Source organism: Grampus griseus, assembly GCF_964374135.1.
Source record: "Grampus griseus genome assembly, chromosome: 2".
Taxonomy (NCBI): domain Eukaryota; kingdom Metazoa; phylum Chordata; class Mammalia; order Artiodactyla; family Delphinidae; genus Grampus; species Grampus griseus.
In genome coordinates this window covers 78312110-78331266 of record NC_139018.1, presented here as the reverse complement: position 1 = coordinate 78331266, position 19157 = coordinate 78312110, and the positions used below count along the sequence as shown (strand labels likewise).

The window sequence follows — 19157 nt, the reverse complement described above, 5'->3', positions numbered from 1 at the left end:
AGTTTATATAAAGCACACATGTATTACTCTGACATAAGCAGCGAGGGGCCCACAGTTTACATTTTTTGTCTTTCTTTTAAAAAGGAATGAGAAATCATATTCCAGGTGATCCAACCTTTTAAGCTAGGGAGGGAAGGAGTGAAGAAGTTACCATGACTTAAAAGAGATTTAAATTTGAACGCTTTGTAAGCCAAGTGCAAACTGACATATGAGCTTCTACTGATCTTTAGATGGGAAAAGTAGGGCTTGAATTTACTTTCCCACCTCCAGCTTGGCGCTTCTCTACCCTGAGCAGACCCCCAAACGCTGAGCCTATCGATGAGTTCCTAATTTTAAAAACAGACTGATACTGTCTGGCACTAATAACAATTGTCATCGCAGAAAAGCAGTTTTCATACAAAACCCCAAGAAGACAGGGCATATCTGAGTTTTCAATGACCACGTGTTCAGAATTTTTTATAAGTCAAGTCATGTAGAATCTAACTCGTATTTCTCATATATATGTTCATAGCTTACATAACCAATGTCTTGACAATACCAGCTATTGAATTATTTAAATCGCTTGGCATTTAGGGTGCTGGTTTGTGGAGTGCCCATGGTGTTTGAATACCAGCTCTGACACAGTATGCAGTGTAGACTTTTAACTACACAGAGTATGGTGTGGAAGGTAAGCGGAGGGGGCCTAGGTATCAGCCGGCTGTGAATATTTCCTCTGCCTCATACAGCTGTGTGCCCTTGAGACAGTTACACAACCTCTCTGGACATCGGTTTCCTCACCTTCAAAGAGAGCAAATCATAGAAGCAACTTCATAGGACTGTTATAAAGATTAAATTAGATAATGTATGTGAAGCCTAGTGTTCGGTACATGTTAAGTAGTTAATAAAAGTCAACTTTAAGATATACATACACACACTTTATATCACTGGAATTAAATCCATATATGTATATATGGATTGTGTCTGTGTGTGTGTTGTATATGTATAAACAGTGGTTTGGGGGAGGTTGTGAGCTTATGGAAAATTTCTTTGTATTTTCTCTATTTTCCAAGTTTTCTAGGATGAGTTTATCATATACTTGTAATGTTATAAACTCTTTTTTTTTTTCAATGTAATGAACCAGAACAAGTGACTTATTAGGACAGTTATAGCAAAAGCAAAGTCAGGTATATGTTTCAATGCCTTAAAGATAAATCTTAAAACATAGTTCCTAGTAAATAGCAGAGATCTTGAGGGAACAAAGGCTGCAAGTGAATTAAACGAGCCAAACGTAAAAGAAGGAACAGGGCAGTCCAAAACAATGAGGTAAAACCCAGAGAACTTCAGTTTAATAAGCACCTTCAGTAGATCTTCTCCAAGGCGCCAGCATTTAGAATTTGCAGTAGAATGAGCTTTTCTTGGGAAGTGTACCCCAAAAAAGATTTAGAAAATGAAGACCCACAGCAGTTCAAACACTAAGGGAAAACAGGAAATCAATAACTGATTAAAATCCCATCCAATGTTTTCCAAGAGGGAGGTCACATCAAAGAGCTCAAAGCAAATAGAAACTTTTCAGACTTAACAAGTCACCTAGTCTGCACACAAAGATGGGAGCCTAATTTTCAGCAGGTCCCATTATAGTCTGGCACCGGGGATGTGAATTCTTGCTGAGATACATTTCTGTCTCTGCCTTTGTCTCTCGTTTCTTTCCCATGTCTCTGCCGGCAGACCTCGGCTGGGGAGCTTCAGCCTGTCTTGTTACACGTTCAGGCATCTTCTGGTCTCTTTTTCTCAAGTTCTGTCACTGCAGTGAAAACAGCCTGAGGATTGTAAGTTTGGGTTTAAAGTGATTCTTATGACGCAGGCAGAAGAGTGCCAGAAGGGTTTTCTGTTCTGCTTGAGCCCCTCTGTGGGGTATTTATACCATTCACTGGTTTTACCAAAAACAGAAGTCGCTGTGCCATTTACTGGAATGGGATTGCTTCTTTTCATTTCTTTTTCTTTTCTTTCCCTTTCTTTTCTTTCTCCCCCTCCTCTCCTCCCTTCCTTCCTCTGTTTCTTTCTCCCTTTCTCCATTCCTCCCTCCTTCCCTCTCTCCCTCCCTCCCTTTCTTCCTTTCCCCTCTGCAAGTACTCATTTAGTAGCTTTATCAACCACCTACCATGTGGCATCCATTGTGTTATGCACTGTGAAATTAAGATTCATAAGACACGACCCATACTATTATACTTTCATTGTCTTGGTTGAGCTCCCAATTGAACTCTAACATCCATACAGACACGTTTATTACGTGTCTGTTACATGTCTGGCACTTTCATGGAGCTTATTTTACTTAGTTCCATCATCCACCCAGAGGTAGGTATTATTCCCATTCTTGTAACACAGATGATTGAATTTAGGTAGAGGGTTTAAATATCTAACCCAGGGGCACTCGGTTCCTATGAGGAGGAGTCAGGACATTCTGATTTTTCTGATTCCCAGTTCAGTGTGTTTTCCACCGTGCCTGCATATTGGCTGGGAAGGACTTTTATGCTTTCGTCTTTTATATACTGCCCTGCACATGTAATGTGCACAATAAATACTTGTGTAGAATTAGATCCAAACTGTATTGAAATTTGCATGCTTCAGCCTTTTCATGTGCTTGCATTTGGCAGCATTGTTCAGAACTTTCAAACGCATGTTTTTATATACAGACAACGGGTAAACGTTCTACTGCTTATGTGTAAAGAGCAAGGTGACTAGTCAGGAGTTGACCCTTAGACAGATCTGCAGACATACAGACCCCAGTAAGGGCTTGTATGTGTTCTGAAAGCCTGCCTACCTTGTTTAGAGCTGGTTACGGAGGACACGCAGGAAGGAAAAATCCTCAGCGCCCACATGAGCATCAAAGTCGCTCTTGAAATCATGATAGAAAGATCAGATCCTTTTTTCTTTTAACTTTGAGAAAATTTTAAAAATAACCAAAATGTAAAGACAATAATCTAACAGATATCCACATACCCCCACCCAGAGATGAAAGTTGTCAACATTTTGTCATATTAGTTTCGAGATTTTTTAAGAAATAAAATTTTCAAAAACATTATAAAATTACAATCTCTTTTGTCTTCTATCCCCAGTCCAACCCCATCCCCTACTCGATTCTGGTGGGCACCGTCAAGGGTCTGGTTTCCAATCCACTATTTATATGTTTATATGAACACATATGTTTCCATAAACAATTTATACTATTGTTTTATATGTTTATTATAAAATATACATAATGGTGTCATACTGCTTGTATCATTTTACAACTTGCTTTTATTTTTGCAAATATCACTAAGTTTTTGAGCTGTGTGTTGAAACAGAAGACTCTAGTCCATTCCTGTTAGTAACTGTATAGCATTTTATTATATAAATAAAATGATTTCTTATGCCTTCTCCTACTCCTGTTAATTGGAACTAAGATTGTTATAAACAAACCACAGTAGAAGTGCTCACACAAGTTTCTATCCTTCATACACGTGCTCAGATTCTTCTAAGGTGTTTTGCCTAGAAGTGGAATGGCTGGATGGTATACTAGGTATATGTTTAATTTTATCACATTTTGAAAAATTACTCTCTGAAATGGTTGTACCAATCTACAGTCTCATTGTCAATGCATTTAATTACCTGCTTCTCCATACTCTTTTCAATGCTAGATACGGACAGACTTAAATCTTTGCTCCTCTGCTTGATAAGCAAGCGTACCTTCTTATTTCTTTTGCATTTCACTATTTACTAATATAATCTAGCACCTTTTCACGTTCATTGGCTATTCAGGTTTCTTCTTTTGTGAAATGCGTGGTCATGTGCTTTGCCAACTCCTACAGTTATTTGTGGAGTTTTTTTCTTGTTAATTTATAAGACAGATCCATTTTGGATACGAATCATTTAACTGTTATTTGACCATTGCAAATATCTTTTTTTTTAATCATTGTCAAGTTCATTATCACTTTTTTTTTTTAAAGAGGGCCATACAAGATCAGTTCCAAATGGGTAAAGATCTTTATTCTTTTTTTAGGTCAATGCAAGACGGCATACACGGTCTCTGCAATTGAGGGAATGGGCATAAATAGCTTTTGCAGATCTAAGCGAAAACTTCCCTACAAAGGCCTTCAAATTTCTTCTCCAGATCTTTAGAGTAGCCCCCTTTTAGCATCTTGTGAGTTAGATGGAGAGAAACACTTTTTATATTTAGATAGGAGAGCAAAACAAGAGAAATGGACTTTCCTTTTACAAGCCAGTAGCATCAAGGCTTCTCACAAGAGCCTCAAATTAATTTGAAAGTGGTTTCTGTAAGTGAAATTTATCATTTAATGATTACTGCTTAGGCATCTCAGATTTCAGATTTTAAGTTTGCCTACATGGAGTCATTCTACTTCTTCCCTCTTACTAAGAGCAGGTTTCAATTATGTAATTATGGTTAAAGAGGTCTGAAGAGTTTTTACTCTTATGCCTTCATCCTGAGTGGATAATGGTTTGCAATGACTGGTTGACAGCTGTGGAAACACAAATGTGAGGCAGAAAACTTGATAAATATTTACCAACATACTAGACTATAAACGGCGAGATGAGGGCCTGTCTTTACCATCTGCATGATGGTTATATCCTCAACATTGGCTCCGCTGATAATCTTACCGAGTGAGCACGTGCTGAATATTCCCAATCTACAGCTGGTTATTGAATCCCAATTCTGTGTTAGATACTTCTGTATTCTAAACACTCGTGTAATCAAAGTGACCAACATTGACAAAGTGCCCACCCTCATGAAGCTTACATTCTAGTGGCAGGGAGAGATAAGTGACAATGAAGAAAAAAGATGCAGTGAAATGGGGCAGAGAGCTGTGGGCTGGTGGGATGGGGGTCGGGATGTTTCTACTGTAGGGAGTGTGGTCTGAGAAGCCTCCTGAGGAGGGATCCTAAAGATGAACAACATTTACTAGATAGAGATGGTGAGAAAAAGATGGGATATATAAAACCACAGGCTCGGAGCTCTTAAACAATTACTTCCGATATAGGAGGTAAGCGCTTGTCTCTTTGTATTTTTATTTGGAGCAGTTCATATGAGTTTTGGAAAAAAACATGACTAAAGCATTGATTTTAGATTAGAAGAAGTTAACGAATTTGTAAAATATGCTTCCTTTTCTTTGGCGGAATAGTTTACACAGGGAGAGAACAGCTGGCTCCTAGGACTTGGTGGTGCACTTTGGCTGGGCTGTTAATTGCGTAAGTATTTTGTGTATTTCTGACTGTGTATCTCTCCTGCAGCCCACTTGACCAAGATAAGTCTTTTGAGCCCTACTGAATGTTTGCATCTCGCAGGCAACTACAAACTATGGCTCACGGGATGATTTAACAAAAAATTATCGAAAACATTTAACGTGCAGCACTGAGTTCATGGATAGAAACTGCTGTTTGCACAAACAAAACGTTCAGATGATGAAGATTCTCTAGATATTGATTTAATGCAGACTTCCTTCTTGTTTGATTTATTTGGAAAAATTGATTTCAAGTTCCTAGCAGTATCTAGTAGAAGTTCAATATTTCTTGCCCCCTCCCCCTAATGCCTGCCTAGAGAGAAAAACAAAAACAAAACAAAAAACCACACTGTTTGGGGGTTTTGTTTTGTTTTCTTAAGCCAAATACTTAAATCACGAATGTCTCATAAGTGCCTTTGGATGGCTTTCATTGCCTTGTTTATTTTGCTGTAGTCAGTACAAACACCTTCAAATCTCCTTCTGTAACAGATGATTTTCAAAGTCATCATCTGACCTCGCTGATGGAGCTGGTCTGCAGACCTTGCAGCCGAGTTGATTTTTGCACGGACTCTAACTTCCACACACAAAACTTTACAGCCTCTTTGAGGAACCAATTTCCAAGCTAAGAGAACAAATGAAAAGTGTTCGCTCATCTCTCAAAAATATTTCTGCGCTTGGTATGTTCCCACTCTTATCGGGTTCTCAGGAATGAACACAGAATGTGACATGGGTTTTTCACATACGTAAGTTTTTGTCTTCCATTTCTGGGAAGTTATTTCCTCGTCTGAGGTTTTATTTTCTTGATTTATTAAACTTTAACATGCTACGGAAAACCTCTTCTCTCCTAGCAACTGTTCTCTCCCTTTTAAAAATGGCTCAGGAATGGAAAGTTTGATTTTCCATCTTAGATTTTTTAGGGTCCTTTTAGGTTTATTCTGCCCCTCGTTACTCCCTCCTGTACACTCACACCCGAGGCCGCCGGCATCTGGGCTGAAAGAACCCGTGGCGGGCGAGGAGAGGAGGGTGTCATATTGGCGACAGGCTCCTGCTGGCGGCCGGCGAGCCCGCCGGGGTTAACGGGGGCGCAGGGGTCAGCGCCCTCGAAGTTGGGGGCCTCGGGCGGAGCCGCACCAGAGCCGTGGCGACCGCTCAACCAGAGCGCCTTGCAGTCCCGCTCCGTCCACGGGGAAAGGATCGCCTAATTGGTCGCGATCCCACGGAGGTCTTGCTCTTCCCGGGGCAGTCTCCGGGACCGAGAGCGTCGCGGGGCCGACGCAGGCGGAGCGGAGCCGGCGAGAGGAAAAGCCCAGGCCTGGGGCAGAGGAGGAATGAGGGGCCGGGAGCCGGGGGGATTTCCTCCCGCGCTTCCCCCTCCAACGGGAGCGGAAAATGTGATTTGCTGTGCATTCCAGGCGCGGTTCCCTGGGGTGACCTCTCCCAGCCGGCCTGGGCGGGGGGAGCAGACAAAGAGGCGAGGCAGGCGGAGAGGGGACCCCGCGGGGAGGCAGGAGGGGTGCGGGGGGCGGGGGCAGTACCGGGAAAGGGGGCGGATAGCGGGTCCCGCGGCGGCGGCGGCGCCTGGCCAATGGAGAGGCGCGGCTCCGGGCGCCGCGCTCCGCCGCCGGCATTTAAACGGGAGACGGCGCGATGCCCCGCACTCGGTGCGCCCTCCGCGGATCGGGCGACCTAGTGTGCAGCAAGAGCGGTGCTCTCTGTCCCGCTGACCCCGCGCCGAGCCCGGGCGGCTCGTGCCGCGGCCGCACACCGCGCCACGCGTCGAGAGCGCAGGCCCCGAAGGCCCGCAGCACTGACAGGTGAGCGCGGAGGCGCGGGCGTGTGTGTGTGGGGGGGGGGGGGGGGTGTCGGCAAACGACTGCCGCGTCTCGCTCCGTGCAGACTTGCCGTAGCCCTTCGTGAGCGCAGGCCGAGGCCCCGCGATCCCTGGGTGAACCCTGAAGAAGCATCGCGGGGTCTTTCGTGCCAAGGTCTTGGCTGCCATGACCTCACCTTGCGCGGTCTGCAGGGCAAGACTGGGAAAGAGGATGTCAAGAGCAAGAGCCCCGCATCCCAGTTCCACCTCCCGGAGCTCCGCTAATAACGCTCCTGGTGTGTTTGGCAGCCGCGCTTGCCAGTCGCGTCCGCTGGGTGAGGGCGCAGAGTCCGTGAGTCCAGAGCGCAGGAGCAGAGGGATAATGAGCGAGCGGGAGCAGTGAGGCGCTGCGGGGACCTTCAGCTCGACCGCAAACACCGGGGCAGGTTGCAATGAGAGGGTCCCATTTGTTTGAGGCGGGGCGCTGGGTCTGGGGACTTGCGGGGCGCGCACGTCGGAGGGCCGTGAGTGATCCTGCCCTGAGGTGGTGGATCCTGAGAATCAGCGATGCATTTGCCTCTCCCCAAGATGGAGACTCATGCAACAGCGGAGCTGCGGAGTTCCGCCGTGGCGGAAACCCAAGGGTCAGGTAACTGGACAGCTGAAGTGAGGTGCGCGGTCCCGGACGCCTAGTCCCGCGAGCCCGCGGTGCTCACATAGCAAACACCGCACACACTGCGCGCTTGTGCGCGCTGTTTCCTCTTCTAGGCTTCTCCCTGCCCCATGCGCTTCTCGGCTGAACTGCGGACGTCCGGGCAATGGGCAGTGACAACTCGCCGGGTCCCACTTGTGCGGGTACCCTTTAATTTGTGTCCGAGAGGCCCCTGCCTCACCTCGCCGCGCCTTCCTAGAGACGGACTAGGCGGGACTGGCGGCGGGAGGCTGGTCCCCGGGCTTGGACGCCCAGGTCATCCCTCGTCCTCCCCCGCCACTTTGCTGACCCCTCTGCAGCTCACGGAGCAAGGCAGGCGGGCGGTGGGGTGTCGGGGCCGTCACCTTGACGGCCGGAGTTACTCGTAGATTTCTGGCTTAGGAAGAACAGACGCGCCACCGCTCTGGCTTGGCATTGTCTTCGGATCCCAGCTCTGCCTTGGGGGCGCCCCAGCCTGGCGTTTCCCCGCGCAGGGCTCTGGTGATGGCCCCCCGGGCGAGGCAGGGGGCAGACAGGAGCCTCTCCAGTGAAGCCCTTCCAGCGCGCCCAGAGCTGGCTCCCCAGTCAAATCTGGGTGCGCTTTCTCCTCTTTTAGACAGAAATATAGCCTCGAAGTTAGGGGTTAAAAATCTCTTCTTAAATGTTACAAGGGCAGAGAGGCGACCATCGGTAGGTAATTGGATCTCCCGCTGGAAAGAGCAGATCCAAGCGGTGTGCGCGTCTGTTTATGTTCCCCTTCGAGATGGTGCCAGGACACGAGTTGATTAAAACAATCTACTGTGTTAAGTGGGTCACCAGGGACTTAAGCTGTCCCAGGGACCCCAGAGTAGTGGCTTCCTTTTGGCTGTACATACAAGTTAAATAAATAGCGGAGAAGAGGTTAAGATAACCCTGAACTCAGGGTGAGGAGTCTTCTTTCACCCAGGGCTTTCCACTTTCCAGCACCCTCTTTTTCTTTTTCTTTCTTTCTTTCTTTCCTTCTTTTTCTTTCTTTTTTTCTTTCTTTCTTTCTTTCTTTCTTTCTTTCTTTCTTCCCTCCCTTCTCTCTCTCTCTCTGTCTCTCTCTCTCTCTGTCTCTGTCTCTCTCTGTCTCTCTCTCTGTCTCTCTCTGTCTCTCTTTCTGGGATGCAGGACTTAAAAGGATGGACTTTTCAAAGCAAGGAGGGAAAGAAGAATATTAAACAAAATTACAGATTCTCATCTCCTCCCGGGCACACTGCAGCCTACAGTGGTAGGCGATTTGATTACCATCACTGGATAAATTGCACACTCCAAATTGTTAGTATTAACTAATTATTTAAGGGCTCTTTAGAACTTAGTTGCTGTGTGTAGGGCTGTGTGTGTGTGTTTAACCCCCAGGTCATTGTAGGAATTAAAGTGTTTTGTAAACTTTGTAATTTCACAGGTTTCCTATTTTCTTAAAAGTTCGTTTTGAGTGAAATGTTTTGGTAACCCATGCACGATCTATGGGAAATCCAAGTTGGCTAACATAGACTTGTGTTAATGGTTACACAGGGGAGAACAGCAACCTATTACATCCTCACCTCTCTGAATGAGAGCTGCCTGCCTTGTCTTCTAAACTGAAGCCCTAATCTTAAGGTTTAAGTGTTAAAAGTGATACAATGCCACGAAATTTTATGCCACAAACCCAGCTCCCAAGACATGCTTGTCAGCAGCAAAGCTGTGAAGCAGCAAAGCTGTGCAGAATAGAGAGTGTAGGACAGACGGGAAAACCTAAACCTTTTATGTAAAAGGAGTGGGGGAGGTAGGGGAGGTGACTGTAGCATCCAACTGAAAGCACAGATCAGGCCAGTGTTATCAGCCTATGTCTTACATCTGCAAGGAATTGTCTTTAGTTTTAACATATGCTCTTAGAAATGCAAAGTACAACAATAATTCCTGGGACCAGAAAGGTTTTTTTCTTTACATGTGAACAAAATAGAGAATTATTTGAGTCACAATATTGTTCAAATTTGATTGCATTAGAAACAAGTCCATGTGTCCCTTATTAAATACCGTGCTGAGTGTCCATAGAATAGTGGTTAAGGACATGTGTTTGGGGGCTAGGGAGAATGGGGCTCAAACCCTGTCTTTCCCATGAGGGGCTGTGCGACCTTGGACAAATTCCTAACTTTTCAGAGTCTGAATTCCCTGATCCGTAAAAGGAAGATGATATTGTCTACCTCATATTTTGTTGTGAAAAATCAATTATAAAATTCAGTCAGAATTGAGCATAATGCCTGGCATAGGATTTAAAAAATAGAGGTGGCTCTTAGTGGTGGTATTGGGAGAGGCAGTAACATTATAGGACGTCAGCGTGTACCACAAGGTGGTTCTGAAATGAAATCACAAATCCCACTCACACAGGGACCAACACACATCTTTCACTACAATATAGAACCTATGGCTTGACTGACTCTCAATAGTGCCGCTCAGTGAACATTTAACATTTATTACTTTCTAACTTGTCTCCTGTTGACCACAAGAATTGTATACCATCATTAACTTCACCAAAAAATCTTCGGATGAGCCTCGAGAGCTCCTGAGATACTTAACTACTAGGTGGTCTCCTCCCTGCCCTATATGATGTTGGGCCCAAGCCTGACTTAGCCTGAATGGTCTTCAGAATAGGGAGGTTGCAGTTAGGGTACTTGCAATACATACAGGATGAGACTTTATCCTCTACTAGTTTGCCTTTGGTGCAAATTGTCTGAAAACAAAAAAATAAATGCAGTATATTCTTTTATTTTTTTAATTTATTTATTTGTTTATTTATTTATGGCTGTGTTGAGTCTTCATTTCTGTGCGAGGGCTTTCTCTAGTTGCGGCAAGCGGCGGCCACTCTTCATCGCGGTGTGCGGGCCTCTCACTGTCGCGGCCTCTCCCGTTGCAGAGCACAGGCTCCAGACGTGCAGGCTCAGTAGTTGTAGCTCACGGGCTTCGTTGCTCCGTGGCATGTGGGATCTTCCCAGACCAGGGCTCGAACCCGTGTCCCCTGCATTGGCAGGCAGATTCCCAGCCACTGCGCCACCAGGGAAGCCCAATGCAGTATATTCTTAAGAGCTTCTCTGCTCAATTTCTAAAAGTTGACTGCCTTTTTAAAAATTAAAGATCCAATTTAAAAACAACCTTTGCCCTTCTCAAAGATTTAGTTCTGAGAAATAGGAATAGGGTCTTCTAAAACCTGGCCTGCACTTAGAGCCTGTGCTGTCACTTCCATTATTTTTTTAATACTGGGGAATAATTTGATGGCATGCCTGTTGAACAGCTTTCTAAAATTCAATTCATCAAGAGGAATTGATCAGCCCCAGACATTTGGCTTGCTGGTCATTGTCTCCCCACTGTTTATCCCACTCAGCACTCCATTTAACTGAATACAAGCAGGTTGCTTAGCGAAAATGAGAAATACGGCAAGAAGAGTGCTGAAAGGAGCTGGCCTAAACTTTTCCAAAGACATCGAGAATATTGGAAACAGGTTACATGTAACACTTTTATTTCTGATTCCCCAGAATTCCATGATTGTGTTCTCACAGCCTGGCGAAGATTGGAATAAATCACCATGACCTGCACAGGACAGAGGGTGGCTGATAGGGCGTATTTTTGTGCAGATGTTCGCTGTTGATCACTTGGGGCAACCTGAAGGAAAGCATCAGATAGAGGAGACATGCTCTGAGAGTATCTACGTCCTCTGGGACAAATGGATTAGAGGGGAGAACAGTGGTAAAGGAAGAAAAAAGATAGGGGTGGGTGGGTCTTGCTGGTGGGAAACAGTTGCAGAGAAACTCATCATGAAAATTTGATCACATTAGTTGGAGAAGCAGAAATACATTAAGGGGAAGCTGAGGTAGCATCTGAAAAGAATATTGTCCGCAAAGGAGAATAAAGGGAGGTCTTTGTGGGTGTCTGATGCGCTCTGGGTCCATGAGATGCAGCTTTCATTTAATAATGTGAGTGGGTCATTTCATGAATGCAAATTACCAGAACTGTTTTCAGCTCTCGTTTGGATAATGGATGATAATTCGTAAGACCTAAATCTGGATTAGCCTTTGGATTCATTTTTGATAACGAGGCACTTTGCTAGGTGTTGATGGGAAAAAGAATTATACCTAAGGAACTTACATTTTCTTGGTTTCCTCCATGTCTGTGATATTTACAGAGTGAAAATTATTTGGTGGCAATACAATTGGGATTTCAAGAACACAACAGCCCTATTTCCTTTAATGAGTAATCAAGATCATTTTGGTGTGGAGGAGGTTGGGTGACTGACCACAGTGACTTGACAGAGCCCTGGTTCTAGAACCGGTTCTAGTTCTCATCCCCCTCCCTCTTACTTGTGTGGGATATGCAGAGTCCTTCAGAGCACTGCTGTTCTCTAAGAAGCTGAGGTCTCTGTTGATTGAGATTCCTAACGTTTTTTTTTTTTTTTTTTTTGCGGTACGCGGGCCTCTCCCTGTTGTGGCCTCTCCCGTTGGGGAGCACAGGCTCCGGACGCGCAGGCTCAGCGGCCATGGCTCATGGGCCCAGCCGCTCCGCGGCATGTGGGATCCTCCCGGACCGGGGCACAAACCCGTGTCCCCTGCATCGGCAGACGGACTCCCAACCACTGCGCCACCAGGGAAGCCCCCTGAGGTTGTTTTTTTCCTCTCTCCAAATAACTAGTTATAAGATTTAAGAACTCAAAAGCTGAAGATATTTAAAGAGTAGGCTTTTTGAAAATGAAAAGCCATTTCATAATATTTTTCACACCTAATAAATTTTGAGAAAAATTTACTTTTCTTTAAAAGTCTGTCACTCTAAAAAAAAGAAAAAGTCTGTCACTCTAGACCCCTTTTTCTCATGGGATTTGCACACTCCCATAGGAACAGGAAGTCAGTCCAAATTAAAACAGAAAACCAGTTGACTAATTTTGAATTTACTGCTTTATTGTTGGTTTCTTCCAGAGTGAATACAATGGCTTTTTTTTAACATCTTTATTGGAGTATAATTGCTTTACAATGGTGTGTTAGTTTCTGCTGTATAACAAAGTGACCACTATACATATACATATATCCCCATATCCCCTCCCTCTTGCGTCTCCCTCCCACCCTCCCTAGGTGGTCACAAAGCACCGAGCTGATCTCCCTGTGCGATGTGGCTGCTTCCCACTAGCTATCTATTTTACATTTGGTAGTGTATATATGTCCATGCCACTGTCTCTCTCTCTAAAAAAAAAAATGGTTCTGAAGAACCTAGGGACAGGACTGGAAAAAAGATGCAGACGTAGAGAATGGACCTGAGGACACGGGGAGGGGGAAGTGTAAGCTGGGACAAAGTGAGAGAATACAATGGCTTTAATTGGAAATATAAACCCTATAGTGTTCTCCATGGGACCACGTAAAAAGAAGTAGGTATTTGGAGTTTTCTTGGAAAAAGGAAGAGAAGCATTAAGAAGCTCCCTATAGGCTAGACTCTGCTGATCTTCAGCATGTGTGAAGACATTTTAAATGCAAAGAACAGAAACTCTGTCGGTCAGTGTGGTCCATGACAATCATTCATTGAACAAAAGAGCATCTACTCTGCCAGGCATGGAGGAAGAGGTGATGAAAAAGCCCTCATGACTCTCAGACTTGATATTTATTTAATGACAGATGGGAAATGCCAGATAGGGAAAGCTGAGTATAAAGGAGGTCCTTAAGTGGTGTAGAGAAAGAAAATTGCATTTTTTTGGATAGATGTTTGTGGGTATGGCTGGCCCCATGACTTGAATCTCTCCCATGCAGTCAATATACCTTCCCAGTCAAGTCTCAGATTGGCCTCTGTGATGTTGGCTCTGAAATCTTGGATTGTTCTGGAGGCCATTTTTAGGAGGGATGGGGAAGATGGTGGGTGGTGGCCTAGGGCTGTCTTATGTGTTCCTCTTGGAAATGGGCAGAGAGTGAATTTTAATTTAGATCGTGGCCTGGAATTGAATAAAAACAGAAACTTGTGAAAGCTTCTTGAATTCACAAGATATTTGCCCAGGAGACTGGTCCGTCATGGCTCAAGTTGTCCTACTCTCTGGAGAAAATCAGCACTGTTTTATAAGTGGTGTTTTAAAGACAAAACAAGGAAATTAATTTGTTGCTGTTGTTGAGGCAAAAAATGCTCTGTTTAAAGAACAAAATTGCTGTAACATAAACTGACCAAAGCCAGGGAGTCAGAGCAGGAGCTAAATGTCACATTATCAGCTCCAAACTTGAACTTGCCCAAAAGTACTAGGTTAATGTCTAAAAGATGGTGCCATTTAAGAATAGTTTGAATTTAATATTTAATTATCTTAATTGGACATTATCCTTAGGGTTGCATGGTATTTACTTACAGGGGCTGCCCTTTAGAGAATGCAGATTCCACCCTGCCTTTGTCTTTGAAAAGTAACTGCTCCAGCTACTAATACCAACTTGGATAGCTCCTTGGGGGCCACGGTGAGGTGACTGTTAAATTGCATTTAGTGGTTATCATGTGTCACACTGGTGGACAGAAGAGAGCAGGGACGTGGGTACTTCACAGCTGTGTCCTCGGGTTCAGAACTGTGGTGGACGTGGAAGACAGGGGAAACCTCTGGATTCAGGTCAGACTTGGTGTGATGGCCTGAGGAGGGAGGCTGGGAATTTGAAACTGTGCTCATTGAGAAGAAAATCCCTCCACATTTTCACAGCTCCCTCTGTGCCCCACGGCTGCAGGTGCCACAGGTGTTGCAGCTCAAAGCTTATTAGAAAGGCAGACCTACCGAATGATATCTGCATTTTAACAATATCCCCAGGTGATTGCACACTCAGGTTTGAGAACCACTGTCCCAGGAGAATCTTAAGACTCTGATGCTTCTCTCTTGCACCCTCTTTTTTTTTTTTTTTTTTTTTTTGCTGTACGCGGGCCTCTCACTGTTGTGGCCTCTCCCGTTGCGGAGCACAGGCTCCGGACGCGCAGGCTTAGCGGCCATGGCTCACGGGCCTAGCCGCTCCACGGCATGTGGGATCTTCCCGGATCAGGGCACGAACCCATGTTCCCTGCATCGGCAGGCGGACTCTCAACCACTGCGCCACCAGGGAAGCCCCAACTTTCCGAGTTTTTTGTCAGTTTTCCCTTTGCCTCCACTCCCCTTATTTCATTTTTTTTTGCCATTGTTCATATGCCATTGCTCCTACTGACCCATATCTAACTCCAGACCCATCCACAATAATTCATTATCATTAACTTATTCAACATGTCTGTGGCACTTACTAATGTAAATATTTGCACATACCTGTTCTCTTGTGTCCATTTTCTACCTTCTAAATTCTATATACACACACACACATATGTGAAGGACGTACTTCATTATTTTAAAAGTAGATGGGCTTCCCTGGTGGCGCAGTGGTTGAGAGTCCGCCTGCCGATGCAGGGAACACGGGTTCGTGCCCCGGTCTGGGAAGTTCCCACATGCCGTGGAGCGGCTGGGCCCGTGAGCCACAACGACTGAGCCTGCGCGTCTGGAGCCTGTGCTCCGCAACGGGAGAGGCCGTGATAGTGAGAGGCCCGCGCACTGCGATGAAGAGTGGCCCCCGATCGCCGCAACTGGAGAAAGCCCTCGCACAGAAACAAAGATCCAACACAGCCAAAAATAAATAAATAAATAAATTAAAATAAATAAAAGTAGAACAATGTGTATCGTGGTATTAAGAATGATATAATGAATATCTGTGCCCAGTTTAAAAATGAGAATGAGTGATCCAGGAATCTTATGAATTACGTGATCTTTCTGGTAAAGTAATTTGTTCTGTCTGCAGTACCACCATATTTAGTTAGTTTTCTAATTGCTTTCAGTTTTACATCAATTTTGATCTGAACAACATATCTGGGGATATGAGGTGTTTGTATCTTTGCTTAAATAAAGTCATTTATTAAAAGGTAAAGTGAAATTTTCTCTAGGTCAGAAAGCAAGCTGTTATCCTAGGACTTCGACTAGAAGCTGAGTCTTGACTTTTCGTCTAGTGCTCTTCCTGTGAAGGATTCTTCCTCTTTCTGGCCTCCACACATCTCCTTCCGATGCCTGATAACACTGAACATCTCATAAGCATCCAATGAAGCGAACTCAGGAAGGGCTCAGGCCAGTCAGGGAGAAATAGTGAGACCCTTTCCTGTCAGATGAGCCCTCTGGCTGGCGAGGCTAATTCATCTGTTTACGTAGCAGGAACTTAACCAAATATTGTCAAGTGCAAGAATGAATAACTATATATAAAATAAACAACAAGGACCCTAACTGTATTCAGTATCTTGTAATAACCTATAATGGAAAAGAATCTGAAAAAGAATAAATATATATATATGTATAACTGTATCACTGTGCTGTACACCTGAAATTAACACATTATAAATCAACTATCCTTCAATTAAAAGAAAAAAAGAATGAATACAGTTAAGGGACCATAATACAAAGTCAAACGTAGTTGGTGTCAGAAGCCAGGAAGCAATTCCCCTGGGAGGACAAGTGACAGAGCTCACATCTTGGCTTATTCGCTGGCTGACCCTGGGCAAGCTACTTCATGGCTTAATGGCCCAGAGGGTCACGAGAATAACAGTACCTAATGCACGGAGATACCGTGAGAGGCAATGAAATCGTTTACGTCGAGTGTTTAGCAAGTGCCTGACAAAACATTAGCTGTTTTATGAATGTTTTCATTAATTATCTTTTCCATTTTTCATGTCTCTCCTCTCTGTGTCTCCCCCCTTTAGCATGAGCCGTACGGCCTACACTGTGGGAGCCCTGCTTCTCCTCTTGGGGACCCTGCTGCCGGCTGCTGAAGGGAAAAAGAAGGGGTCCCAAGGGGCCATCCCCCCGCCAGACAAGGCCCAGCACAATGACTCGGAGCAGACTCAGTCTCCCCAGCAGCCTGGCTCCAGGAACCGGGGGCGGGGCCAGGGGCGGGGCACTACCGTGCCCGGGGAGGAAGTGCTGGAGTCCAGCCAGGAGGCCCTGCATGTGACGGAGCGCAAATACCTGAAGCGAGACTGGTGCAAAACCCAGCCGCTGAAGCAGACCATCCACGAGGAGGGCTGCAACAGCCGCACCATCATCAACCGTTTCTGCTACGGCCAGTGCAACTCCTTCTATATCCCCAGGCACATCCGGAAGGAGGAGGGCTCTTTTCAGTCTTGTTCCTTCTGCAAGCCCAAGAAGTTCACCACCATGATGGTCACGCTCAACTGCCCCGAACTACAGCCACCCACCAAGAAGAAGAGGGTCACTCGTGTCAAGCAGTGTCGTTGCATATCCATCGATTTGGATTAAGCCGGGCCTACCCAGCCTGTCCTTGGGGTGCAAGCCCCCAGGCGGGCCCAGAACCAGACCTAAATCAACCTGATTCTTACTTGGCTTAAATCTAGAGGCAAGAAGAACCACCAGCTGCCTTCTGCCAGGAGCCTGCTAGTGCGTAGTTTGTGTGCATGAGTGTGCATGGGTCCCTGTGGGTGTTTGCAGACACCAGAGGAAACACAGTCTCTGCTAGAGGGTACTTCCTATTATGTAAACGTATCTGCTTCCATGCGGGATGGTACGGAAAGCCCACACCACCTGAGGCACATTTGGAGGGGCAGGGTTCTGCCTTGGTCTTCCATGTGCCCTCCTGGGGACCAGAACCTCCCTTCAGAATGAATGTTAATGGAAGAGGCTACTCTGAGGGCAAGAGATCTGTTTTAGTGCTGCCTTGGCCTTAGGATATTTCAACCTGTGCTTGCTTTCCCCCTTCCTCTTCCCTGTCACAGTCCATCCCTTCTTAGGATCTCAGTGACTATTTCCGTCTAATCCCCTACCTGCCAGAGGCTCTAAAGTAACTCACTTGACCACAGATGCAAATGTTTCCTATTTGGGGAAGACCTTTCAGACTCTGGGGGAGGCTGGTAGGGCAGGAAGGTTAGAGGATTGAGAGAAGGGAGAGATCGCAGGTGAGGACCAGTTGGCCCAGCAAAATTCAGGAGGGAGGTGTGCAGAGCCTGGAAAGGCCAACTCCCAAACATGGTGAGACCCATGCTTTAGCAAGTTTTTTCCTGGTATTTAAAGAACCCAAGGAAACAGAGGAGAAATGAAATTGCCCCCCCAAGATCATTAACTTTGTGAGTCACTGTGACTGTGGAAATTAGCTGTAACCCAATACCAAACTTAAAACATAAATATTGACCACTCCTATTTTCAGAACCAAGTGAGTGAGCAAAACCAAAACATCCCCTCCTGCTTGGCCCCTCAGATGGACAAAAGATGTAGTTCAGAACCCCCCCCCCCCCACAGGAATAGGAAAAAGACAAAAACCTTATAAGCAGAAGGTCTTATTATCTTTCCTTTAGGCTGGGGTATAATCACCTCTTTCCCAGTTCCTTATTCCTGTGTCATGTTTCTGAGAGCCACAACCCTGTATTGTAAAGATTCTGCCTCTGCCGAATGTACCTGACAGTGAAGGACCAGGCTAAGATAAGAGCGTTTAGGCCTGCTCCTTTCTAGAAAGAAGTATATTTGGGGTCTTTTTGTTTTAGCCATCTATAAGAGATTGAGCTGGAGAGCAGAGGAGAGTAAGGAAAGGAAGGAGATTGCCTCTGGCTAAGGAGTAGTCAAAAGTCAGGGAGGACATGTAAGGGATACACCAGCCCTTCTTCCTTTGCCCTTGAAGGGTCTAATGGGAACCCCCAGTTAAGAAATGAGAGTGTTTGTGTGCATTAGCTGTCCTACAGCTGGTAGGATTTATGTAACATTGTAACCATTTGGAAACTACTGTTCCCTGATTAAACTTAGGTTATTTGCAATGCGTATTTAGTATTTATCTGATGGCCAAAGCACAGGGTGGGTGAACCTTCCTGCATTTTGGATTTGGACAACTTGCTCTCTTCAAGCCTGAGGTTTTATATGTAAACCCCCCCACCCCCGATACGATTCTTGCCTTGCATCCTCTCAGTCTCACCAGCCAAGTCATGTGTAACATGGGAAACAAACACCATAGACTTGTGTTTCAGTTGCCCATGAAGGCTCCAGCATTCAAAGAACCAATGCAACTAAAGAGGCTGTTTTTATTTTATTTTTGTTTTGGTCCAGTGCTTTCCCTACTAACAAATAAATAGGAACCATACTTTGAGGCAGAAGTCATCTTGAACACCCGAAATATTGGGTCTAATTTTAAAACTTTGAAATTCACTACTGATGATTCTACACTAGGCGAATTTGTGCAAACACATCGTCTGTGCATGTCACATACACCGTATGCCCCTGCCCTAAATCCTTGTATCGTCCACGTCCTCCCAACAATAAAACGCAGAATGGATTTAATTAAGCATGCAAATGCTAAGCTAGAATTTTGAGGGTGGGGGAGAGGAAAAGAAAGGGGAAGGAGCTGAAAATATAAAACCA

The 19157-nt window shown here is 45.2% G+C and overlaps 1 protein-coding gene across 2 annotated transcripts; it reads left to right on the top strand.

Moving 5' to 3' along the window:
* Positions 1-6937: 6937 nt before the first annotated feature.
* Positions 6938-18514, top strand: GREM1 (gremlin 1, DAN family BMP antagonist). 2 transcript variants are annotated; one of them, XM_082647256.1, is made up of 2 exons: positions 6938-7066; positions 16502-18514. In XM_082647256.1, exon 2 carries the CDS (start codon positions 16503-16505, stop codon positions 17055-17057), a length of 555 nt encoding a protein of 184 aa, XP_082503382.1. In that variant the 5' UTR covers positions 6938-7066; position 16502; the 3' UTR covers positions 17058-18514. The 2 variants fall into 2 exon arrangements, with proteins under 2 accessions (XP_082503382.1, XP_082503383.1); XM_082647257.1 differs by lacking the exon at positions 6938-7066 and adding an exon at positions 7384-7508.
* Positions 18515-19157: the final 643 nt, after the last annotated feature.

Excerpts from the sequence above, each read along its gene's own strand:
- GREM1 (XM_082647256.1), top strand. The coding sequence starts at position 16,503 with ATGAGCCGTACGGCCTACACTGTGGGAGCCCTGCTTCTCCTCTTGGGG.